The sequence below is a fragment of the Erpetoichthys calabaricus genome, chromosome 7, assembly GCF_900747795.2.
Source record: "Erpetoichthys calabaricus chromosome 7, fErpCal1.3, whole genome shotgun sequence".
NCBI classification, from domain to species: domain Eukaryota; kingdom Metazoa; phylum Chordata; class Cladistia; order Polypteriformes; family Polypteridae; genus Erpetoichthys; species Erpetoichthys calabaricus.
In genome coordinates this window covers 190,351,531-190,378,285 of record NC_041400.2, presented here as the reverse complement: position 1 = coordinate 190,378,285, position 26,755 = coordinate 190,351,531, and the positions used below count along the sequence as shown (strand labels likewise).

The 26,755-nt window shown below is 40.4% G+C and overlaps 1 protein-coding gene across 1 annotated transcript in view; it reads left to right on the top strand.

Moving 5' to 3' along the window:
* cntln (centlein, centrosomal protein) overlaps positions 1–26,755 on the top strand; it is a 515,615-nt gene that overhangs the window by 33,454 nt on the left and 455,406 nt on the right. Inside the window, exon 4 of the mRNA XM_028805853.2 lies at positions 24,641–24,725. Within this exon, the coding sequence (XP_028661686.1) occupies positions 24,641–24,725 (85 nt within the window). The remainder of the gene's footprint in view (positions 1–24,640; positions 24,726–26,755) is intronic.

The following is a 26,755-nucleotide window of genomic DNA, read 5'->3' as shown; positions in this document are numbered from 1 at the left end:
AAATAAAAGTCTGCAATGTGCACTTTAATCCATGGCTGAATTGTCTGATGTGTCATTGTTACAATCAGTCCTAAGGTAATTCAGCACCAACAGTAGAATATTCTGTCTATAGCACTGTTTCTTAAACTTTTTTTTCTTGACTGAATTGTGCTTTACTTAATTGTCATTGACACTCAGTCTGTGAAGATCATCAGAGAATCTCTGCTGACAGAAATCCTGAGGGTTGGAGTGAAGTGTTGTCCCCCCTTGGGAATCCATGGTGGCACAGTCGCTCAGGAGAGATGACCCCTACCATCCCAGGGAAGGTATTGTCCTGCCAATGCTCTCTCCCCCTTGGTTTTTCCATGCAGATGGCATCCTGTTCAGGTAATGGCCATGACCGCCCGTCACAGAGGGTTGTTTCATTAATTTCTGTTATGTGATTTTCACTATGTTATTCAAATGAGTCAGCTTTTGTCAAGTGTATTTTCAGTTCCAGATCTGTGTGGGTAATTGTTTCACGAAGGTTCACCCTAACTCCCCAGAGTTGAACATGATTAGAGCCTGTGCAGTCATGAAATGGCAGGTTCTTTATAAGGATTAGGCTTTCATGCAGATGGGATCAGGTGTGGGAAGACTTGGGTATGGAGGAGGAGAGAGCACAAACACTCCAGCAGAGGGAGGCTGGCCCTGTAGTCTCTGAATATATTGTTATTCCTATTAGCCACTGAAAAATCAGAGATGTCTGATTTTTGTTTAGTTTAAGTGGTTCCCTCAGAGGAGAGGTTAGGAGCAGCTGCTGATACAGCCCTACTCAGGATCCCATATTAAGATCCCGAATGCAGCCATGCAACGGGTGACACCTCAGCACCACACTAGTTCAGATGGAATGAAACAGTATGTAGGGTTTTTATGGTGGCTGGAGTGCCAATTCTGCCACCAACCCCCAGATTTTTTCCCTGCAGGTTGGAGCGCCTTCATGCAGGGCTGGATGCAGATTAACATCATACCCAGGACAGAGCAATTGCAGGTTAACGCCTTGCTCAAGGACCCAATGAAGTCACTTTTGGCGTTTTACAGGATTTGAACTTTCTGATTTCCAGTGCAGATCCCTAGCCTCAGAGCCACCACCCAGCTTCCCTAAGAGCCCATTATTTTGTTATTTCTTTGCTTTTTGAAGGTTTTAGATAGATAGATAGATAGAAACTTTATTAATCCCAAGGGGAAATTCACGTACTCCAGCAGCAGCATACTGATAATAACAATATTAAATTAAAGAGTGATAACAATGCAGGTATACAGACAGACAATAACTTTGAATAATGTTAACGTTTATCCCCCCGGGTGGAATTGAAGAGTCGCATAGTGTGGGGGAGGAACGATTTCCTCAATCTGTCAGTGGAGCAGGACGGTGACAGCAGTCTGTCGCTGAAGCTGCTCCTCTGTCTGGAGATGATCCTGTTCAGTGGATGCAGTGGATTCTCCATGATTGACAGGAGTCTGCTCGGCGCCCATCGCTCTGCCACAGATGTCAAACTGTCCAGCTCCATGCCAACAATAGAGTTTGCCTTCCTCACCAGTTTGTCCAGGCGTGTGGCGTCCCTCTTCTTTACCGTGCCTCCCCAGCACACCACTGCGTAGAAGAGGACGCTCGCCACAACCATCTGATAGAACATCTGCAGCATCTTTTTGCAGATGTTGAAGGACACCAGCCTTCTAAGGAAGTATAGTTAGCTCTGTCCTCTCTTACACAGAGCATCAGTATTGGCAGTCCAGTCCAGTTTATCATCCAGCTGCACTCCCAGGTATTTATAGGTCTGCACCCTCTGCACACAGTCACCTCTGATGATCACAGGGTCCATGAGGGGTCTGGGCCTCCTAAAATCCACCACCAGCTCCGTGGTTTTGCTGGTGTTCAGGTGTAGGTGGTTTGAGTCGCACTATTTAACAAAGTCCTTGATGAGGTTCCTATACTCCTCCTCCTGCCCACTCCTGATGCAGCCCACGATAGCAGTGTCGTCAGCGAACTTTTGCACGTGGCAGTTGTATTGGAAGTCCGATGTATATAGGCTGAACAGGACCAGAAGAAGTACAGTCCCCTGCGGCGCTCCTGTGTTGCTGACCACAATGTCAGACCTGCAGTTCCCGAGACTGGTTTTATTTAACCCCGACTATAAATAGTGGGTAATGTTACAGAATCAAAAACAGTAATATCCAAAGCCAGGAAATCACGCAGAGTCTGGAACCGTTGGTTTTAGTGACTTTATTAACACATAATAAAGCTGTGCTTTGTTTGCAGAGAAAACCTCTGTTCCTGAGCTCGGAGATATTATTTTTATAGGTAGCTTAACATATGGATTTGTGAGATTTGCAAATCATTGCTTTCTGTTTTTATTTACATTTTACTCATCATGCCAACTTTTTTGCAATTGGGGTTGTAAATTAAGTACTTTGACACTCCTGCTTATGCTTATGGACAACACCTAATGGCATTTTGCCACCTTTGTCCAGTCACTTTTAGTCAAGCCCACTTTCACATTAGGATATTCTTATCCGTGCTCATTATTCATTATGCTAATCCTCCTTCCAGTCTTTGGCATCAGCTTTCAGGGTGTCATTTTACATTGATGGAGTATTTAACATGTAAGACTCTGCGCATATTAGTGCATTCCAGTGTTTTAATTATCTAAGGTCAGTGCAATTCAGTGCTTAAACTAATATTGGTGAGATTTCAAGATACTTTAAAAAATGATAATGTCTTACAAAGTACCGAATCACACAGTAAAACAAGTACTTAGTTAAAATAAGTGCTTAATCATATACATTCTAATGTTTTTGCACACCATATTGTAATTATCCAGTGTGTGATTGCATATAAAATAACCAGTACATATTCATGTAGATCTATTTCCATAGTAAGATTTTTGTATTCATCTATTTTTATACAAGATTGAATCAAAAAATAAAGTCAAATTACGGGGTAACCAAAAGAGAAAAGCTGGCTCAGTACATGTTCGCAGTGGCTTATAATTAATAAAAATTTTTTGCATTTATATAGCGCTTTTCTCACTACTCGAAGCGCTTACCAATTGCAGGTTAAAGGCCTTACTTAAGGGCCCAACAGAACAGTCCCTTTTTGGCATTTTACGGGATTCAAACTGGCAACCTTCCGATTGCCAGTGCAGATCCCTAGCCTCAGAGCCACCACTTATGGGTAGTTCGAACACACACAGCGCAGACTGAATCAAAAAATAAGGTCAATTTGAAAATTACGGGGTAACCTAAAGAGAGAGAAGCTGACGCAGTACAACGTGTTCGCAATGGCTTATGGGTAGTTCGACATTCACAGTGCAGTGATCTGCTATTAGTCTATTTGAAGCCAAGGTTGAATGAGCATGGACCTTGTGCCACGGAATTGCAGCATTGTTGAGCGACACACCATAGATTGAGATTTATCTTTGGGCAGAGGGAGTCCAACCTGCTGAAATTCACAGAATGCCAATGTATAACTCTGACATTACAGGAAGGTTTTTCCCTTGCCTCATGTTATGTTTATTTTTATTTTCAAAACACACAGTTTTCATAAAAGGATAAGAGCTGAACTTGAGAGTTAGAAATGAGACTTTTATGTAGGTACTGTATGTTGTTTGGGTGTGTAAAGTCGTAAACCAATCGGAGCAAATATTCAGATGGTTCAAGCCAACGAACCAATCGGAGTAAATGTCAAGATGATTTGTAAGCAATAATTCAGCACTGTTATGTAAATTTGGTTGTCAATAAATATGAGCCTCTGTGCCCGTTCCTTCACAGGCTGCTGTGATGGAGTTTATCCCTCTTCTTTTAAGATAAATTGAATACACAATGAAAAAGCTTCCTCCTGCCTGATTCTTCTGGTTTATTGATTATTTGAATACTCAAAGAGGTCCTAGTTGAGGACAACATTTCTTTCTTTAATTTATTTCCTGTTTGTTTCTTCAACACTGCACACAGCAACACACATTTGTGTTTTTTATTGGACTTTACACGGTTTATCATAAATGTTTGTCAGACCAGGTTAATGAGAGCATTTCTGATCTTTGCAGTTTAAAATCGCTGCCCCTACTGTGTGCACTGCCTTCTTGAATCAAACTGACTTAGAAATGTGACACTCAGTGAATCGTCTAATTATTCCCACCCACTCTTAAGCACAATTCACTCATGGTTGTCTCCAGACGAACATACTGTATATGCTCCAATAAACGCTGAGTCTCTTATTGTCGCCGGGCTTCAAAAGGGACGCGGCCAAATAGTAGCTGATCTCTAACAGTAGCCGGGTCTTTGATATTTGCCTACTAGTGTACATTGTAAGCGTCTGTATCTTTATAGACGTGTGTAATACATGTGCATGTCAGCTCGTTGCATATATAAGAAATACGGATATACCGGTTTCTAAAACTGCTTCATTTTCGTGCCGGGTTGACCAAAATACGGTCGTTATATGGTAATACCGTACAGTAGTGATTAACAGAGAGTGGTACAAATGTGTTCTGCTATGAAGAGTCTCCGTGAAGATTCATCACTTTTAACCAGCTGCACATTCCTTATCGTTTTTGCTGTCAACGAGATTAGCCTAGGTCGTCGGACCCGTTTTACTTATTTTTAAACGGGAGCTCAAAAAGTACAACATGGACATAGCAGTCGTTCCAGGAGGTTGCATAAAATATGTGCAGCCAGCAGATGTTTCATGGAACAAATCTTTCAAGGACAAGATCAGAGCATTCTATGAAAATTGGGTGGCAGGTGACAATGACAAAGAACTCACATGAGGCGGAAATTTGTGCGCACCTTCAGGACATCTGATGGTGACATGGATCATGTCTGAATGGGATGAAATCTCAAATGAAATGATTCGGGAATCTTTCAAAAATTGTGGCATCACCAATTCTACTGATGGCAGTGAGGATTCATTAATTCATTGCCTCAAAGAAAATTGGACGTGTTTTGAAGGAAGAGAGAAATTGTCGGCAGCAAGAATTCAAAGCGTCATGACAAACCTGGAAGAAGAGGAAGAAGATAGTGAACTGGACAACCATGAAGCCGTCATTGCGGATTCGGACGACGAATAGCAGCAAAAGGTACAGAAAGACATTGCAATTTATCTTTAACAGGCTTACAGAGCATGTGAAATTCAAATAAAGTAGCTGTTTGTAATATTAGCCAATATTTTTGTGTACCTACCTGTACTGACACGCGCAAAAAAATATTGCGTTCTGAAGGTTTTTGTTAATAATGGCCGGTCTCGATTAAGCGCCGGGAGCCAAGGCTAGTTTTGCAGATAAACGCCGGGGGCCTCTCTTGGAGCATATACGGTATTATATGTTTGGCTTCAGGAAGACTACACCCAGACAGACCCTGCTGGTAATGCTGTATCTTCTCCCAAAGATTCAGACCTGACTTGGTGACTTTAACTTCATCTGGTTAATTATAAACCTATTGGCTGATTGCTCTTTGAGAATGAAAACTGCCAGTTCTGATTAGCGCCTGAACAACTTGGGCAGCTCTTAATTATGTTGTAGTTTATCCTGCAGTTTAGGCTGCATGTGCAAGATGAATCAAAGAACACATTGCTCCTGATTATTAGGTTGTGTGCAGTAAAGTCAGCAGGCCATTATAATAATAGCACCAGTTTCAAAGCCTGGTTTTCACAGTTTGGTTTAATATTTTTATTGCTTATCTTCAGGATTTGAAGATTTAAAATATTTGATCATTAATAATAATAATCAAGGTTAGTAGACAGTTAAAAAATATATTTAATTTATTTTGATTAAATGCAATTCCAGTACAAGCCTGACTATAATTTCTTTCAGTGATATATTCATCCTTTCAATTTACTAAATCTAATTAGATCCCACAGCATTGGCTATTATAGGGTACATCCCTACTCACCATATCAAACAGATTTGACGTTGCCAGTCTACCTTACACAAGTTGCTTTTTTGTTATGCGCAAGGTATGTTGGAGTTCCTGTAGAAAATCCCTCACAGACCAAAGGAAAATGTTCAAATCTGCTTACGGTACACATTCTACAGGCCAGGTTTCAAAAACGCTTTCTGGCAGCTGTGCTTGTCCAAGGCTCAAACAAAAATACATTTTGGGGTGCCAACCCAGACATCCTTGTTTACTGAACATAAACATCACTCAATAGCGTGAAAAGGAAACAAAAACTATGGCTATGAGAATAACGTGGCTGGCACAATTTTGGCTTTTTTGTCTGCTGTCTTAATGGTTATGGAGCTCCTTTGCTCTGGTCACTCTGGACAGAAGTGACGCCTCCTTCTAGGAAGTTGTGTTTTTATGACCCAGGGATTGGAAAGGGCGGAGTCAGTTGCCCTCACTGGGCTGTTTCTCTATACTGTAAAGGAAGAAAAAGGCAAGACAGTTAGCAACAGCGCCCCTTCTTGGCCTGGGGGTGATATCACATAGCTGGGAAGAATTTGGAGGATGACACTCTGATGTGCATTTGTCATAAAGCCTACTTAACAATTGTAACAATTTAACAATTTAAAAATAAACATAAAAATGCAAGGAATACTCCACCCGAAAATATATTTTTTTTACATGTCCGTTACCCCATGTAGTTTGCAGGGATGGGCAGGAAAAGGTTTTTTTTTTTTTTTTTTTTTTAATTTTAATGAAGATGCAAAGTTTATGATAAAATACATTCTTGTGACCAGATAGATACTTTATTAATCCCAAGGGGAAATTCACATACTCCAGCAGCAGCATACTGATAATAACAATATTAAATTAAAGAGTGATAACAATGTAGGTATACAGACAGACAATAACTTTGTATAATGTTAACGTTTACCACCCCCCCCACCCCCCCAGGTGGAATTGAAGAGTCGCATAGTTTGGGGAAGGAACGATCTCCTCAGTCTGTCAGTGGAGCAGGTCTGTCGCTGAAGCTGCTCCTCTGTCTGGAGATGACACTGTTTAGTGGATGCAGTGGATTCTCCATGATTGACAGGAGCCTGCTCAGCGCCCGTCGCTCTGCCACGGATGTCAAACTGTCCAGCTCCGTGCCTACAATAGAGCCTGCCTTCCTCACCAGTTTGTCCATGCGTGAGGCGTCGCTCTTCTTTATGCTGCCTCCCCAGCACACCACTGCGTAGAAGAGGGCGCTCACCACAACCGTCTGATAGAACATCTGCAGCATCTTACTGCAGATGTTGAAGGACGCCAGCCTTCTAAGGAAGTATAGTCGGCTCTGTCCTTTCTTACACAGAGCATCAGTATTGGCAGTCCAGTCCAGTTTATCATCCAGCTGCACTCCCAGGTATTTATAGGTCTGCACCCTCTGCACACAGTCACCTCTGATGATCACGGGGTCCATGAGGGGTCTGGGCCTCCTAAAATCCACCACCAGCTCCTTGGTTTTGCTGGTGTTCAGTTGTAGGTGGTTTGAGTCTCACCATTTAACAAAGTCCTTGATTAGGTCCCTATACTCCTCCTCCTGTCCACTCCTGATGCAGCCCACGATAGCAGTGTCGTCAGCGAACATTTGCACGTGGCAGGACTCCGAGTTGTATTGGAAGTCCGATGTATATAGGTTGAACAGGACCGGAGAAAGTACAGTCCCCTGTGGCGCTCCTGTGCTGCTGACCACAATGTCAGACCTGCAGTTCCCGAGACGCACATACTGAGGTCTGTTTGTAAGATAGTCCACGATCCATGTCACCAGGTATGAATCTACACCCATCTCTGTCAGCTTGTCCCTAAAGAGCAGAGGTTGGATGGTGCTTAAGGCACTAGAGAAGTCCAGAAACATAATTCTTACAGCACCACTGCCTCTGTCCAAGTGGGAGAGGGATCGGTGTAGCATATAGATGATGGCATCCTCCGCTCCCACCTTCTCCTGGTATGCAAACTGCAGAGGGTTGAGGGCGTGGCAGACCTGTGGCCTCAGGTGGTGAAGCAGCAGCCGCTCCATGTGTTGTACAACCACATATAATATAAAAAAATGTTCATAGAAAAAATAAAAATATCACATTAGTTGTCTCACATAATCCACATGTCGATTACACAATCGCATTCTCAAAACTTTATTTTGCTAAGATATTGTTAAATAGATACTGAAAAATCAGTACACATCATAAACGGGAAATGCAAGTGACACGCGATTACTTTTCTGATCTGAAAAGAAGACACTTGACCAATGAATGAGGAAAGGTGGCCCTGGAGGATATTAGAATATCATTTGCACCGCCATTTTAAGGCTGTAAAAATGTCTTCTAAAGGTTGTGACTGCACGATAAAAATGGATTTGTAGTTTTCAAGAAAATATGGCTTATTTAATAACTGTTCATCAATATTTTATTATCTAGATACTGTATAATAAGTTTCTTTCTGTCTGTTAGAGCATAATGTGAAAACTAATCATCCTCTTTAGTAAAATCCCTGTGTGCGTCCATGTGTCCGTGTCTTCTGGTGAAGTACACATGCGCGAGGCACAGAGCGATTCTTCAAAGCAGATGCTTCAAAGGCCGTCTGATCTGTCACACAAGACAGAGAGGGCAGGACCTATAAAATAACGCGCGGCAGGTCCAATCGGATTTCAGTAAATGAGGTAAGACCTAAAACAGAAAACATGAAAAATCCAGAGACCAGAGACCAGCTTCTCCATTGTTGTGCAAGTGTTCACTCTGAGGATGTCAGATTTGCGATTAAGAAGCTTGGCCTGGTAAAGTGTAAAGTAAAAGTAGATTTATTTTTATCAGTTGCTGGGGAGAATCTGCTGATTGCCCACTGTTATCACAGAAAATTAAACGCATAGTACGGACAGCAAAGCCAGTATTACTGTCAGAGAAAATTACAGGTATTTTACGGAAAAAACTTAATGAGGTAAAAGGTCCCTTGCCATTTAATATAGACTGTTCCTACTAATGTTTATGGACTACTGTTCTAGCGCTCGTTATTGTAACAGGCTTAATGTCTAGTCTAACTTAGAATATAGGATAACAATGTTTTAGAGACAACTTCCCTAAAAGTTTCCATTATCAGCTGAAATAATACTAAATTAATAGCACTACATATCCACAAGATGGCAGCAACAAGTCAGTACTGTTCCTGATTGAAATTGCTTGGAGGGAAGTGTAGTTTATTTAAAATTTACCAATCTTATATTTTATTTTTCTTCTTATTATTATATAAAATAAAATTTCTGTCTGCCTGCCTGTTTGAGCATCACACAACAGCTACCACACCTATTTCTACAAAACTTTGCGGATATTTCCAGTGTTGTCTAAATTTGAATATAAGCTAATGAAATGTAATATCCATCCATCCATTTTCCAACTTGCTGAATCCGAACACAGGGTCACGGGGGTCTGCTGGAGCCAATCCCAGCCAACACAGGGCACAAGGCAGGAACCAATCCCGGGCAGGGTGCCAGCCCACCGCAGGACACACACAAACACACCCACACACCAAACACACACTAGGGCCAATTTAGAATCGCCAATCCACCTAACCTGCATGTCTTTGGACTGTGGGAGGAAACCCACGCAAACACGGGGAGAACATGCAAACTCCACGCAGGGAGGACCCGGGAATCGAACCCAGGTCCCCAGATCTCCCAACTGCGAGGCAGCAGCGCTACCCACTGAAATGTAATATATGTATAAATATCTACAAAAAATAAACATGAGACAATCTTATTATAAGTTCATTTTCACTGGGCCTTTGCACCTTTTATCTCATTTATCTCCACAAATCAACATGACATCTGTGTGATTTTTTTGCTCGCTGACAATTAAAAATGATGGTGTAAGAATATAATGCCATTTTCAGGTGTTTATGTTGACCACAACAATTATTTATTTACCAGTAATGGTGCACTGCACTTTATACACTTGACTTGTGCATTCCTAGTTCTCATTCTCTTTCTCTGTACGTTTAGCATTTGTTTGCTCAGAGGTTGATGCGCTTGCTGCTTCGTGAGCAGCTCTCGTTTTCTCCACCCTAGCGGCCTGTTTCTTCTCTTCTTCCGTCTGCATCTTTTCACGTTAAAACTGATTAAGTCAGTATTTATGTTGCAATTACTTACTTTTTCACTTAAGCTGGTGCTTAAGTCTTCAATCTGCCTCCATGATGATTTAAGATATGAAGAGGTAAGGGAAGTGACGGCGAAGGTGGTAGGAATGAGAACGGCGCCTGTACGCATGTGCCACACTGCCGCCCTGCTGGCCACTGCCGAGAGTTGATTCTACAATAAAATAAAATAAAAGTAAAAAGGGGAATAACCTTGGAGGTCAATCATCACCCCGAAAGCGGATAGTAGACGTCACGTAGTATATGTGCACCAAATTTCAGGTCAATAGTTCAAACGGTTTGCGAGTGTCGGGTGATTTAAAATCCTGGACAGACAATTGGACAGCCACGGTAGCCTATTATATATAAAGATATATTTTTTTCCCCAAGTATTTAAGCATGTTGAAAAGGAACAAGATTTTTACATTTGCCGCTCCATAACTGTTTAATTGGTGAGCGGATCAAAAATCCATTCCCCTCTTTTCTGATTTATCATTTTATGACAAACAAGCAAAAAAAAAAAAAGATCCTATTCAGTTTTAGTGGAGCGAGCAAATGACCCATTTGTGACAATATCTGTGTTCGAGCTGGAGTGGCACAAGTGTTTTGTGATCGTGGCAGTGAGGGGGCGAACACTTGGTGGGGATGTGCCTGGAGTGCTTCTCAGAGAGGAGGAGGGCGTTTGTGCTGCTTGATCCTCATTTGTCTCTTGGGCTGTTGAGTTATACTTTACTACTGTGGTGTATTCTACATGCTGTATAATGGGTTATTAATTATTATAATATGAGAACCCAAATTAGAAAAATCCATACCATCCTGGGAACCAGGTGGAGGATTATTGCCATAGTGGCAGCTGAGCCATATACAGTATAGACAAATAACAATGGACAAAAAAAAAGTAAAAGTTTTTGTTTCCATTCAAGCATATTTCTCATATGAATATCAGTAAAAAGACAAATGTGGAAAGCAAACAAACTGTATTGCTATGAAAACAATAATTATTTAAAACAAGGAGCAGATTTCTGATGTACGTATTTCACTGCCTGCGTAAATGTATGCTTAAGCTGGGAGAAATAGATGCTTCTGTATAATAAGTGTGATGCAAGCATATGATGGTTTATGACAGGATAATATGAAAGGTCACTTCAAGGTGACAGACAAGAAGAAATAAAGTAGTCAAAAAATAATTAATGCCGTTTATTGAACTTTTCCTAATTAATATTATGTTGTATGACTTTGTTCAAATGAGCTTCACCATTAACGATATTCTTCTAAATGAGTTTGCAAATTGTGCAGTATATCCCAGTTTTCATTTAACAATTCAATAAACTAAGTAGAAAAAGTAGAGTCATGTAGCTAAATCATTCCTAAAACTGTATGTAGTATTTATATTTTATATGGGTGATATGAAGTACTAGGGTGTTGTACCGTGTTAGCCATTATGAATGTAGAGAAAAGCCAAGCAAAATGACACCTTTTATTGGCTAACTAAAAAAATTACAACATGCAAGCTTTCGAGGCAACTCAGGCCCCTTCTTCAGGCAAGATGTAATACAGAAACTGGAGTTCCCTATGTTTATATATACACACTCTAGGACAAGAAACAACATTGGTAAATCTTTAAATGAGAAATCTTAAATGTAAAAAATTAATAGATTCATTCAGGCTAGGGTTAATTTAACAAGAGTGAGAAGAACAATGTATGGTCAAGATCTTTGGATAAGATAACTGTCCAACAAAGTCTTTTGAAGTTTGTAATGAGTTTTTCAAAACAATATGGATCTGTAGACAGGTTGTCTGTCATTCTGAGAGATGTAAACAATCGTCATATCTGGCCATCAAACTGTTATCTTTATTCAAGCAATGTTACATCTGATGATTACATCTTGCCTGAAGAAGGGCGCTAAGTTGCCTCGAAAGCTTGCATATTGTAATCTTTTTAGTTAGCCAATAAAAAGGGTCATTTTGCTTGGCTTTTCTCTACATTCAAGCAATGTTGTAATGTATTAAATTTTAGCATGAGTTTAACTTCCCATTCTTTTCTCTCTTGCTGTGTTCTGAAGTTGCCTATAAGCACTGTGACTTTAAAGTCCCTCTCACAGTGTCCATGGCTGTTAAAGTGGGCCGCTACAGTAACATCTGTGCTGCCATGTTTAATGTGAATCCTGTGTAAATTCATTCTCTGGTGGAGTGTTTGTCCAGTTTCTCCCACATAGAGTGCAGTGTCAAGACATTTCATGCAGAGAATTAGGTAGACTACATTAGATGATCTGCAGTAAAATGATCCCTTTATGTGATGTTCAAGTCGGCAGTGTGGTATAACTATACGGTCTGTATCATAAATGTGGGCACATGTTTTGCATCTTTTCTGTAGACATGGAGATGTGCCATTTTTTGTTGGTTCACTTAGGGAGCTTCGGACAATTAGTTGCTGAAGGTTTGGTGGTTGTCTGTATGCTAGGAGGGGAGATTCAGGAAATACATTTTTCAGTGTTTGGTCATTGTTTAGTATTGGCTGAAGTTCTTTATTAATTTTTCGAAGTGTTTCAAGATGTGGGTTGTAGGTGACAACAAGGGGGGTGCGGTTCTTGTTGTCTTTGTTTTTATATTCCAGAAGGTTGTCTCTGGGTATGGCAGTAGCTCTTCTTATTTGAGTGTCTGTTGTTTTGGGGGTGTAACCTGGTCTGATGAAATCTTGATAACTGACGTTGCGATGAATGCCGAGGTCTGCTACATTCTGCGTCACATTTCGATAGTTTCGGCTGTTCTTGCAGTTCTCCATGGTGTAACAAACGCATCCTTTACTCCAGTGCGACACATGAAAGCACATCCACCTCTGAATGGCTGAAAAAAACAACAACAAAAGTAAAGTTAAGGCTTTGGAGGGGCCTAGTCAAAGTCCTGACTTGAACTGTATTGAGATGGTGGTGGGACCTTAAATGAGCCATTCATAGTCAACAACCCTCCAATGTGGCTGAATTATAGTCATTGGGAACCCCTCTCAGCCTGCATAATATCTGACTCTACGTTCAACAAAAAAGATAACAGTGATATGTCTTTCATTTCCTAGGAGTGCTGCGGTGTTTTCCGAACAAAGATTTTTAGTGTAGCAGTATTTAGTTGTATGAAATTAAATCAATGTGAAAAACTGGCTGTGCACAAATGTGTGTCCCCTTGTCATTGTGCTGATTTCAGTGCCTGTCACTGCTCAATGCTGATTACTTGTAACACCAAATTGGTTGGATGAGCTCGTTAAGCCTTGAACTTCATAGACAGGTGTGTCCAGTCATGAGATATAAAGGTATTTAAGGTGGTCAATTGCAAGTTGTGCTTCCTTCCCTTTGACTCTCCTCTGAAGAGTGACAGCATGGGATCCTCAAAGCAACTCTCCAAAGATCTGAAAACAAAGATTGTTCAGTCTCCTGGTTTAGGGGAAGGGTACAAAAAGCCATCTCAGAGGTTTAAATTGTCAGTTTCAACTGTAAGGAATGGAATCAGGAATTGGAAGGCCACAGGCACAGTTGCTGTTAAACCCAGCAGGTCTGGCAGGCCAAGAAAAATATAGGAGCGGCATATGCGCAGGGTTGTGAGAATGGTGACAGACAACCCACAGATCACCTCCAAAGACCTGCAAGAACATCTTTTCTCAGATGCATCGTTCTACAATTCAGCGCAACTTGCACAAAGAAAATCTGTATGGCAGGGTGATGAGAAAGAAGCCCTCTCTGCACTCACGCCACAAACAGAGTCGCTTGTTGTATGCCAATGCTCATTTAGACAAGCCAGATTCATTTTGGAACAAAGTGCTTTGGACTGATGAGACAAAAATGGAGTTATTTGGTCATAAGAAAAAGCGCTTTGCATGGCGGAAGAAGAACACCGCATTCCAAGAAAAACACCTGCCACCTACTGTCAAATTTGGTGGAGGTTCCATCATGCTGTGGGGCTGTGTGGCTAGTTCAGGGACTGGGGCCCTTGTTAAAGTCGAGGGTCGGATGAATTCAACCCAATATCAACAAATTCTTCAGGATAATGTTCAAGCATCAGTCACAAAGTTGAAGTTACGCAGGGGTTGGATATTCCAACAAGACAATGACCCAAAACACAGTTTGAAATCTACAAAGGCATTCATGCAGAGGGAGAAGTACAATTTTCTGGAATGGCCATCACAGTCCTCTGACTTCAATATCATCGAAAATCTATGGGATGATTTGAAGCAGGCTGTCCATCAAATTGAACTGAACTGGAGAGATTTTGTATGGAAGAATGGTCAGAAATACCTCCATCCAGAATCTAGACACTCATCAAAGGCTATAGGAGGACAGCGTCTAGAGGCTTTTAGATTTGCAAAAGGAGGCTCAACTACGTATTGATGTCATATCTCTGTTAGGAGCATAAATTTGGGCACCCCATCTAATTTTGTTATGATGCATATTGCATATTTTCTGTTAATTCAATAAACGTAATGTCACTGCTGAAATACTACTGTTTCCGTAAGGCAAGTCATATATTAAAAGGAAGTTGCTACTTTGAAAGCTCAGCCAATGAGAAACAAAAATCCAAAAAATTAAGAGGGGTTCCCAAACTTTTTCATATGACTGTAAAACAATTCTGTAGAAAAGTGTGAGTCAGAGTTTCTCAACATCAATATCAAGGAGTGATCTTCTGTTACTAGAAGGGGTTGATTACAGTTGTTGCTACTAAAAGTGGCACAACCAAGTATTAGGTTTAGGGGTCCTATAACTTTGTCACGTTTGTGATATAGGTGTTGGTGAACTAAATCGGATTGTCATTTACAAACTGTGCTTGGTGGTTACTCAGGCTGTCTTTTTTTTATCATACTAAATTTGTTTGTAGAACAGAAACAATTAAGTGTTATGAAAAAGCAAACATAGAGGGAATCAAGAAATGGCAAATACTTTTTGAGAGTACTGTATGTTGAGTAAATACATTGAATTCTGGGTTATTACAGAGTCTCTTTAGATAAAAAAGAGAGATTGCTGTTAGTATAAAGGAGCTCCTCTTATGTTTCTTGACAAACTCTTGTTAAATAATTTGTTTTCTGAAAGTCCTCAGTGTTGATGTGTCAGAGAGAGGATGTGCAGCATTGTTCGTAATAGTATTGCTATGACCTCCATGGGGTCCAGAGTGTGTCCCATACCTGAGCTTGCCCTTTTAATTAGTTTGTTGATTTGGTGGGCCTCTCTTGAAGTGATGTTACCAGCCCAGCACACCACACTGGACATCACCGAGTTGTAGAAGATGTGAAGGATGTCACTGCCCACATTAAAGGAACACAATCTTTTAAGGAAGAAGAGTCAGCTCTGCCCTTTCTTTTATAGTTCCTCTGTGTTATGAGACCTGTTCAACCTGTCATTGATGTGGATCCCTCAAGTACTTGTATGATTGGACCACCTCCACATCCACTCCTTGAGTAGTGACCAGATATGGAGGCTGTCTGGAGCTGCGAATGTCAATAAGCATTTCCTTGATATTGATGATTTGAACCGGTTGACAATTGTTCCTGTACCAAGAAACAAAGACTCCTGTCTTATCCCCTTTACCAGTACACCCCATAAGTGCAGAATCATCTGAGAATTTCTGCAAATTACATGACTTGGTGTTTTAGTCATAGTTTGAGGTGTACAGAGTGAAGAGCAAAGGAGACAGAACTGTTCCATGTGGTGGTCCAGTGTTACTGACATTTTTATCAGAGACACAGTCCTTGAGTCCCACATACTGCGTTCTGCCTGACAGATAGTCCATTAACCAAGGACAGCACAGGCTCATCCACTTGCATATCTCTGATCTTACCCCTCAATGGAGATGGCTGGGTTGTACTGAAAGCGCTGTAGAAATCAAAAACGTAATCCTCACAGTGCTGCCAGCTTTGTCCAGATGAGAATTAGCCTTGTGGGGCAGATGGATAATTACATCTTCCACCCCAATCTTTATCTGATAGGCAAACTGCAGTGGGTCTAGGTGGTCTACCACAAGAGGACTCCTTTAGTCCGGAACCAGCTTCTCAAAGGTCTCAATGATATGAGATGTCAGTGCCGCTGGTCTGTAGTCATTTGGTGAAGAGACACCTGCCTTCTTTGGAACAGATAACAATGCAGGATGTTTTCCACAGCAGCAGCACTTTGTGAGGTCTTAGGGACAAACTGAACAGGTGTCAGAGGACCCCACAAAGTTGATCAGCACAGGCCTTAAAAGCTTGAGGATTGAGTCCATGCGATCTTGCGGTTTTTCCTGTATGTAGCTTCCTTTGTTATCTCCTTACTTGGTCTTCTGTTATGGACAACACATACTGATCTCCATTCCAGTGGATATGATAGGAACTGTTGATGCAGTAGGAGGAATGGTGTGGGGAGACTGGTCATTGGAGGAAGGTGGCAACAGGAGGGAAAATCTATCAAAAAAATTGGTCAGGGTAGTTAGCTTTGCCCACATCCCCTTCTAGCACCTGAGCCCTGGATTTCTTGAGTCCAGTAATGATGCCCTGTCCATTCCAGACACCCTTCATGTTGTTCTGAGTGAATTTTTTTTTTGATTTTAGTTTTGTAAGCTTCCTTTCCTTCACTCAGCTTTTTCTTTAGCACTCACTGTGCATCATTAAGAGCCTTTTTGTCGCCGGATTTGAACGCTGTCTTTTTCTCGTTCAGGTGACCTGTTAGCTCCTTAGTAATCCATGGCTTGTTGTTTGGAAAGGAATACACTGTCTGTGAGGTACCACAGTGTTGAAACAAAACTTAATATAGTCTGTGATGCAGTGGCATTGCCCCTCAGTATTGTCATCCATGTGACTCGCACATCATTTCCCAGTCTGTCATTTGTAAGCAGTAATCCAGAGCCATTTCAGCCTCCAGGCTCCACTTCACTATTCTGGTGGTAACAGGTTGCCGTCTAATAACAGGCTTGTAATTGGGAATAAGATGAAATTAAAATAAAATACAGTTGTATTACATTATTTTTAAATAGATTTTGCTATTATTTGAAGTAAAGTTCAGTGGGTGTCCATTGAAGTTCTGGATGTTGCATCAGAATCTAAAAGTAGACTAATATTCTAGAATTCAGCTTTTATTCCATATTACATTGGACTGAAATCAACATGTTCGTATTTCACATTTTTTTGTGTCTGCTTCAGACCCACGGCTTATTGTTTGATCTCTTTGCTTTTCCACAGCTTCCCCTGCCTGTCACTGTTTTTTTCAATAACTAGTGCTGAATTTGATGTCTGATTTTTACTGTAAATATATTAATTAAAGTCAAATCCAGCTATTGACATTAACATATATTTTTTTCCCTTAAGTTATGCTTTTGATGTTTTTTCCTAAAAAAACATTTTGATCTCTTATCACAAAAGAAAAAGAGCAGTCTAGATCAATATGCATAATATTTCTCAGAGAAACAAGGAAATTACAATAAAAAGATGATCCTGCACTTCACTTTAGGTTTAAATAAACTTGATTACCCAAGGTGCTCGGAGAGGTAGAGAGCCTAGGCAGTGAGAGAGATCAGTGAGGATAAATGGTCAGAGTCTTCAGTGATGTTGATGTGCTAGGAAGCAGATGGTGATTGTAAAAGTTCTGAGGTATAGGTGGGGCTTTTGTGATGCCTTTTCTCCAAACTTCTTACTCTTAGTGATAGTGATACTTATTTACTTTAATTGCCTCGAGTATGGTAAAGGTGATATATATATATATATATATATATATATATATATATATATATATATATACAGTCATATGAAAAAGTTTGGGAACCCCTCTCAGCCTGCATAATAATTTACTTTCAACACAAAAGATAACAGTGGTATGTCTTTAATTTCCTAGGAACATCTGAGTACTGCGGTGTTTTCCGAACAAAGATTTTTAGTGAAGCAGTATTTAGTTGTATGAAATTAAATCAAATGTGAAAAACTGACTGTGCACAAATGTGGGTCCCCTTGTCATTTTGCTGATTTGAATGCCTGTCACTGCTCAATGCTGATTACTTGCAACACCAAATTGGTTGGATGAGCTCATTAAGCCTTGAACTTCATAGACAGGTGTGTCCAGTCATGCGCTATAAAGGTATTTAAGGTGGTCAATTGCAAGTTGTGCTCCCCTTTGACTCTCCTCTGAAGAGTGACAGCATGGGATCCTCAAAGCAACACTTAAAAGATCTGAAAACAAAGATTGTTCAGTCTCATGGTTTAGGGGAAGACTACAAAAAGCCATCTCAGAGGTTTAAACTGTCAGTTTCAACTGTAAGGAAAGGAATCAGGAAATGGAAGGCCACAGGCACAGTTGCTTTTAAACCCAGCAGGTCTGGCAGGCCAAGAAAAATACAGGAGCGGCATATGAGCAGGATTGTGAGAATGGTGACAGACAACACACAGATCACCTCCAAAGACCTGCAAGAACATCTGGCTGCAGATGGTGTATCTGTACATTGTTCTACAATTCAGTGCAAATTTCACAAAGAACATCTGTATGGCAGGGTGATGAGAAAGAAGCCCTTTCTGCACTTACGCCACAAGCAGAGTCGCTTGTTGTATGCAAATGCTCATTTAGACAAGCCAGATTCATTTTGGAACAAAGGGCTTTGGACTGATGAGACAAAAATGGAGTTATTTGGCAATAACAAAAAGCGTTTTGCATGGCGGAAGAAGAACACCGCATTCCAAGAAAAACACCTGCTACCTACTGTCAAATTTGGTGGAGGTTCCATCATGCTGTGGGGCTGTGTGGCTAGTTCAGGGACTGGGGCCCTTGTTAAAGTCGAGGGTCGGATGAATTCAACCCAATATCAACAAATTCTTAATAATAATAATAATAACATTTATTTGTATAGCACATTGTCAAACAAAAGAGTAGCTCAAAGTGCTTTACATAATGAATAACAGTAAATTAAAAAAAAATATATAACAACATAAGAAATTAAAATAAGACAATATTAGTTAACATAAAAAAAGAGAGTAAGGTCCGATGGCCAGCGTGGACAGAAAAAACAAAAAAAAAACTGCAGACGGCTGGAGAAAAAAATAAAATCTGCAGGGGTTCCAGGCCACGAGACTGCCCTGTTCCCTCCTGGCGTTCTACCTAACATAAATGAAATAGTCCTCTTGTGTCTAGGTTTCTCACGGAAGGACTTGATGATGATGGACATGCAGACTTCTGGCTTTTAATGCTTTTAATTCTTCAGGATAATGTTCAAGCATCAGTCACAAAATTGAAGTTACACAGGGGTTGGATATTCCAACAAGACAATGACCCAAAACACAGTTTGAAATCTACTAAGGCGTTCATGGAGAGGGAGAAGTGCAATGTTCTGGAATGGCTGTCACAGTCCCCTGACTTGAATATCATCGAAAATCTATGGGATGATTTGAAGCAGGCTGTCCATGCTCAGCAGCCATCAAATTGAACTGAACTGGAGAGATTTTGTATGGAAGAATGGTCAAAAATACCTCCATCCAGAATCCAGACACTTGTCAAAGGCTATAGGAGGTATTTGGTCTAATAATATACTTAGAAAAAAAATTGAAGAGAAAGAAAATGAAGGACTGAGAATTGACCATTCATTTTAATAATAATAATTTATAGTGGAACCTCGGTTTGCGAGTAACTTGGTTTACAAGTGTTTTGCAAGACGAGCCAAAATTTTTAATAAATTTTGACTTGATAAACGAGCGAGGTCTTACAATACGAGTAGTATGTATACGCTTTGTCTGCTGAGTGTCATGGGATCACAACTGAGCTGATGGTTCTTCTCACTCTCTGTCTCACTGCGGGATTGTGGGTAATCATCTCCTATTCTCCTATTAGTCGGCGTGCCTCACTCATATAGTAAACATCCGTACGAGCGTATACTGTTTACTACAGCATTGTGACTGTGTGTGTGTGAGTGTGTGTGTGTGAGCGCGCATGCGCGCGTGTGTGCTGTGACGAGCGAGTCCCCGTCTTGCACCCCAAAACACGAAGCTGAGTCTCAGTACTTTAGCAACACCAGCTTTATTCAGCTTGAAACGGTAACAGCGTGGTTATTTATTGTAGCAGGATCTGCCACTCTCCTATACACAGACACAGCAGTCAGGCAGGGTCGTGGCCAAGTAGTACTGTGCCCTGCACATTTGTAATGTTCCTTGTTCCTTGTATCACCCATCGACGGCAGGCGGTTATAGCATGTCCACGATCTTTTCGGATTCGCATACTGCTACAGCGCTGGGAGACTGCGATTGCTTTGGGACGCTCCTCCGCGTGTTGTCCCGTTGGGTGGAATCCCACAAGAGTTTATAAACTCACTCACACCAGCCATGATTCTTTTCAAAGGTAAAGTGCAAGTTAATTTGTTTTATGTATTTTTACTTTATATTTTGTATTAATCATTTTTATATGAATAGTTTTTGGTTGTGGAACAAATCATCTGAATTTCCATTATTTCTTATGGGGAAATTCACTTTGATATGCGAGTGCTTTGGACTGCGAGCACGTTTCCGGAATGAATTATGCTCGCAAACCGAGGTTCCACTGTATTTTATTTATAAGCGCCTTTCAAGGCACACAAGGACACCTTACAGAGCACATTAATAACAACAGTTACAACATAAAATGAATATTACAGTACAATAAAACCAGAATAAATACAATAATAAATTTAAAATTATCAGCTAAAATTATCAGGCAGAATAATCCAGCTTTAAAAGACGTGTTTTAAGATGATACTTAAAGGTAGGAAGAGAGTTGATATTTCAAATGCCTTGTGGGAGAGACTTTCAGGGGTGAGGGGCCGCTTGACTGAAAGCTCTGCTCTGAACCCCATGGTAGTCAAGCGAGCAGGAGGTATAATAAGATTGATAGGAGGAAGAAGATCTAAGGATACAAGAAGGAATGGAGACCAGAAAGATAAGGAGGTGCCAGATTATGAAGGGTCTTGTAAGTAATAAGCAGAATCTTAAAATCAATGCGACATTTAATAGGGAGCCAGTGAAGCTGTTGAAGGACTGGAGTAATGTGTTCTATTGAAGGGGTTCTGGTAATAATATGAGCTGCAGCAGCATTCTGAACCAACTGGAAATTGTAAAGGAGTTTTTGAGGAAGACCAGAAAGGATAGAATTACAATAATCAATACGAGATGTAATCAAAGCATGAACAAGAATAGCAGTGCTGGTAGCTGAAATAGATGGACATAAATGGCTGATATTGTGTAGATGGAAATATGCAGACCGAGTGACATTATTAATATGTGCCTCGAATTTTAAGGTGCTATCGAGAATAACACCTAAAACCCAGCCACAGGGGATGCACAAACCAGTGTGTTTCTTTGTGCTAGTCCCAAGCCCAGATAAATGGGGAGGGTTACGTCAGAAAGGGCATCCAGTGTAAAATTTTGCTAAATCAATATGCAGACAAGAATACAAATTTCCATACTGGATCGGTTGAGCCCTGGGTTAACAATAACTGTCACCAGTACTGATAGCCAACAGGGTGCTGGCGGAAATTGGACTACTGTTGGCTGAATAAGAAGGAAGGAAAAAGGAAGAATTAATCATGAAATATTATCACATTTATCTAAAACAGATTTAGTTCCTACCATAAGAACCTCTGGGTTTTATCACTATTTAATTTAAGAAAATTAGCAGACAGCCATGATTTAACTTCCTACAGTCAGTCAGAGAGGGAAGAAGGTCGAAAAGTGGAATCAGGCTTAGTAGACAGGTAGAGCTGGGTGTCATCAGCATAACAGTGAAAATGAATATTAAAATTCCTAAAGATATGACCAAGAGGCAGAAGATAAATATCCTTAGAATGGAAAAAAGAAATACAATATGACAATGACTTGACAGAGTTAAACACTAACAAGCCCTGAAATTAAATTCTTGGCAAGGACTGGTTTCTAATTAGGCAACTGGGTTGGAACAAAAACCTGCAGCCTTTGTGGCCCTCCTGGACCGACGTTGCTCTCCGCCATATTATACAGTTAAGGCATAACCTCTCTAGACTTGTACTTCACACATCGTGCTGTATACATTGGATTCAGACCCCTTCACCTTATGCACACTTTATTGTATTGTACATTTAATTTTAAATGAAAGCATTTGCCATTATTGGCCAGCAGTCTTCCGTGAGTAACCCATAATGACAAAGTGGAAATATGTTTCAGATAAATTTACAAGTTTAGTAAAGCTCAAAAAACTGAATATCCCTAATTTATATTGCTGTGGCACACCAGATTGTGCTCGGGTACATCCCATTTGCTTTAATTTTTCTTGAGGTGTGTCCAGAACCTGAGTGGAGTCCATCTGTGGTAAGCTGAATTGATTGCACATCATTTAGAAAGGCACACGTGTATAGAAGGACCCACAATTGGCACTGCATGTCAGGACAAAAACCAAGGCCATGAAGTACATGGAACTCTCTGTAGACCTCGAAGATCAAATTTTGGGGAGGCATAGATCAGGGCAAATTTCTCAAGATTTAGGTATTTGCAGGAGCCCAAAGGCCTCAATAATTGTGAAATAGAGAAAGTTTGGAATAGCCATGACTCTTTCTGGAGTTGGCCATCCACTAACTTAGGCAAGAAGGGTCTTGGTCAGGGAGGTTACCAAAAATCCATAGTCCCTATAACAGCTTCAGAAATCCTCTGTTGAGATGGGAGAACCTGTTGGAAGGACAACCATCTCAGCAGTACTCCATCAATCAAGTGTTTATGGTAGAGTGGCTTTCCTTAGAATGGGATTTATAGGACTCGGAGAGCACAAGGAAGAAGATTCTCTGGTCTGATTAGATAAAAATTGAATTCTTTGTGCAGAACTGTAAGTGTTATGTCTGGTGAAGTCCAGGCACTTCTTATCGCCTGTATAATACTATGCGTACAGTGAGGAATGGTGGAGGAAAAGTCATGCTGTGGAGGTGCTTCTCAGTGTCAGGGACATGGAGACTGGTCAGAATTGAGAGAAGGACGAATAAATGCCGTCAATTACTGTGAGGCCTTTGAAGTAGACCCGGTTCAGAGTGCATGCCACCTCAGACAACAATGACATGAGCTTAAAGCACAAAGACAACACTGGAGCTGCTATGGGCCAAGGATGTGACTGCCCAACCAATGCCCAAACTTGAACCCTATAGGACTTGTGTGGAGAGATCTGAAGATAGCAGTTTACAGACGCTTCCCATCCAGTGTAGCGGAGATTGAGAGGACCTGCCAGAAAGAAAGGGATAGACTGCCCAAATCCAGGTGTGCAAAGCCTGTTGAGACTTACCCAAGAAGACCCGAAGCAGTGTTTGCTGCCAAAGGGGCTTGTATACAGCATTGAAATAAAGGTCTATATATTTCTATGAATGAGTGATTTCAGTTTTTGATTTTTAATAGAATTGCAAACCTTTCTGAAAACAGGCCTTCAGTTTATCATAATGGCTTATTTAGTATACATCTATTGGCAACAGTTGCAAAATTTATTGGGCTGTAGATTTAATTTTAAATTAATAAAATGTGCCAAAAGTGAAAGGTTACAGTGGATTCAGAAAGCCCCAACATCCAATTAGCTTTTTTGATCTCTTCTGTCCACTGACTTGTTGTAGATAGTGCTGAGTCCACTATGTCTCCAAGATCCTTCTCATCAGTTTCAAACCTCCCATTGCGTATTCATATCTAACATTTCTGCTTCCTGCATGTAATACTTTGCATTTGGCATTAAAATTACAGCTGACTTTTTATGAATTTTTTATATCAGAATACATTTAATCCAGTAATTAAAGATTAATGGAAAGAAAATCAATTGTGGTCCTCTGTATTCTATAGGTGTGTTTCCTATGTGCATGGTGTGAAATTCAGACCTTAACCGATTAATTTTTCTGGAGTTGGCCACTTTGCAATTGCACATCCTTAATGATGACGTTATCAGTTTCATATGATCCTTACTAATTACAAAATACATTTTGTGATAATAGGTATTTTTTTAAAGAAATAAAAATATATCTGCATTGACAAAATGTTTGATTACCTAGAAATACTTCAAAAAACAAGAAATAAATAACAAAAGTATGATTCTAATGTTAACAGAATGGCTTCCCTTTAAAGCACACTTTCTTAATATAAAAAGTGTTCTCTCTCTAGCTTCGAATATTCACATTTGTCTGACATAATTTTCCTGAATCAAGGTTTGAATGATCATTAAGTACATTATTGCTCCTGTAGGGACTTGCGTAAAGGAACTCAGCCTCATTCTGTACTTTAAATTTCAAAGGAAAAAATCTGCTGTGCTCAAAACTGTCTCTTCCTTTTAAGCTCTGTTGAAAATAATAAAAAAGACATTTTGCAGATGTCTTGTTTTGAGTAATGCACTTTTATTGGAAATTCTTTGCATAGCATAACATATTTTCTGGTTGCTGAATAAAGTTGTCATTTCTACCTGATGAGTTAATTTGCTGTCACTTGCCATATGCTCAGCTATTTTTTATGCAGGGTCTGTCAGTCTCATATGATCCTCAATACTGGAAAATGACATTGATCATTAGGCAATGAAAAATTCACATGATTAGCTACAAAAGATCACCAAGAGGCTTTTTCTCATTATTGTTATACTTTTTTTTTTTTTTTTGCTAGGGAAAAGGAAAAAGCAGAAGCCAAAGACAGAAAAGTCCTGGAGATATTACAAGTTAAAGACGGTAAAATAGAACATCTGGAGCTGGTATGTATGCAAAGATTAAGACACGGTATATGAAATATAAAGTATCCATAAGTGCATAATTTATTGTTATTTTTACATGGCTATGTTACATGCAGGCACATTATTACCTCCATATCTTTAGGTTTAGCTTTTTTTTTTTTTGGTTCCATCATTTTTACCTTTCTTGATTACGTGTGAATTTGCCACATTTTTTCACAAATGTCAGCCCTTTATATGTTTTTGAGGTTTACCGTCGGGTCAGGACTTGAAACACAAAAAATTGGTCATAAAATCAGACCCCAACTTATACACCCGTTCAAAAATACGATACTTAATTTTTTTTTTTTTTTAACATCTTCTTGCCTCCTCCAATCTCACACCAGTTTTTCAGATGCATCAAATTTTGTTGCAGCAGTGCAGTTACCAATTTCTTTCACAACTTCTCCATCCATTATCCAACCCGCTGAATCCAAACACAGGGTCACGGGGGTCTGCTGGAGCCAATCCCAGCCAACACAGGGCACAAGGCAGGAACCAATCCCGGGCAGGGTGCCAACCCACCACAGAACACATACAAACACACCAAGGACACACTAAGGCCAATTTAGAATTGTCAATCCACCTAACCTGCATGTCTTTGGACTGTGGGAGGAAACCCACGCAGACACGGGGAGAACATGCAAACTCCACGCAGGGAGGACCCCGGAAGCGGACCCAGGTCTCCTAACTGCGAGGCAGCAGCGCTACCACTGCGCCACCGTGCCGCCCTCTTTCGCCACTTCAATGACTTTTAATTTCAAACCAGCTTCATATTTTCTTCTGATCGAACGCTCCGTCGTAGATAAGGGATGCTGTTACGATAAAGGTGTATGAGGGTGTGAGATATGAAAAACACAAAACAGTGCAAATATCGCTTTGAAATAGTTTGGGTATCACCGTGTGATCACGTAGGCACAATACATAGAAAAAAAAAGGCAGTGCACTTCGTGGTTACTCTCTCAGGTGGGCGTTAGCATATCGTAATCTCTTGGACCAATTTGGTGAGTTTTCCGTATTCGACTTATACGACCAACATTATAAAATACCAGAAATTATATGGTAAAATCAATCCCCGACTTATCCGTGGGAGAACTTAAACGCGAGTATATACGGTATTTAACAAATTCTGAAGTTTGTTGTTTCTTTTATGTAATTGTTTTTACAGTCTTTACTATTTGCCAGCTCTGTCAATAAATATTTCATATTTGATATCTCTGGCCCTAAGTGTACCATTATTGTTCCTGCTACACCTTTCCTCGATATTCTCGTGTGTCTGAACCTGTCTTGCCTGGCACTTCCTCTCTCGATCACATTCCCTTTAAGCCTGCTTCTCAGACTGTCATTTCGTGGTGCCTTGCTTGCTTCTTGTCTGGTTTTTGATTAGCACCAATGGTAGACAGGGCCCCCATTACCCACTGCGAAGACATTATTCATATTCTTGCAAATACCTCCCATCGTTGAAAGCGAATTGTGTTGTATCTTGTTGCTTGGTAATTTGTTTTCCTCCTTCACTTTTCCTCATTATCGATTTGTGTCTGATTCTCTGTTGTCTGGTGTCTCCTTTCTCGATCGTGTTCCTGTAAAGCCGGGTTTTCCGACTCTGTCATTTTGAGGTGACTTCTTGTCTGCTTTTTGACAGTTAAGGATTTTGTACTTTGAGGAAAATCCATTGCACCCTATCAACCTGCTCATGTGTTGGCTTCAAACACGCTTTTAGCAGTCTCGGGCAGAGAAACTTCCACAAGATAACTTTTCGGAGGAAACTGCTCAGGTGATCGCATTGAAGCACAGGTGGCGCAGTGGTAGTGCTGCTGCTTTGCAGTAAGGAGATTGTGGGTTCGCTTCCCTCCGTATGTGGAGAGCGCTTTGAGTAGTGAGAAAAGTGCTATATAAATGTAAAGAATTATTATTCCTTGTGATAGTTGAAGTAATCTGTCTCAGTGTTTCAGAAATGGCTAAATTTTTGTTGATGAACTAAATGTACAGTACAGTGCTAGGCTCAGCAGCATAGA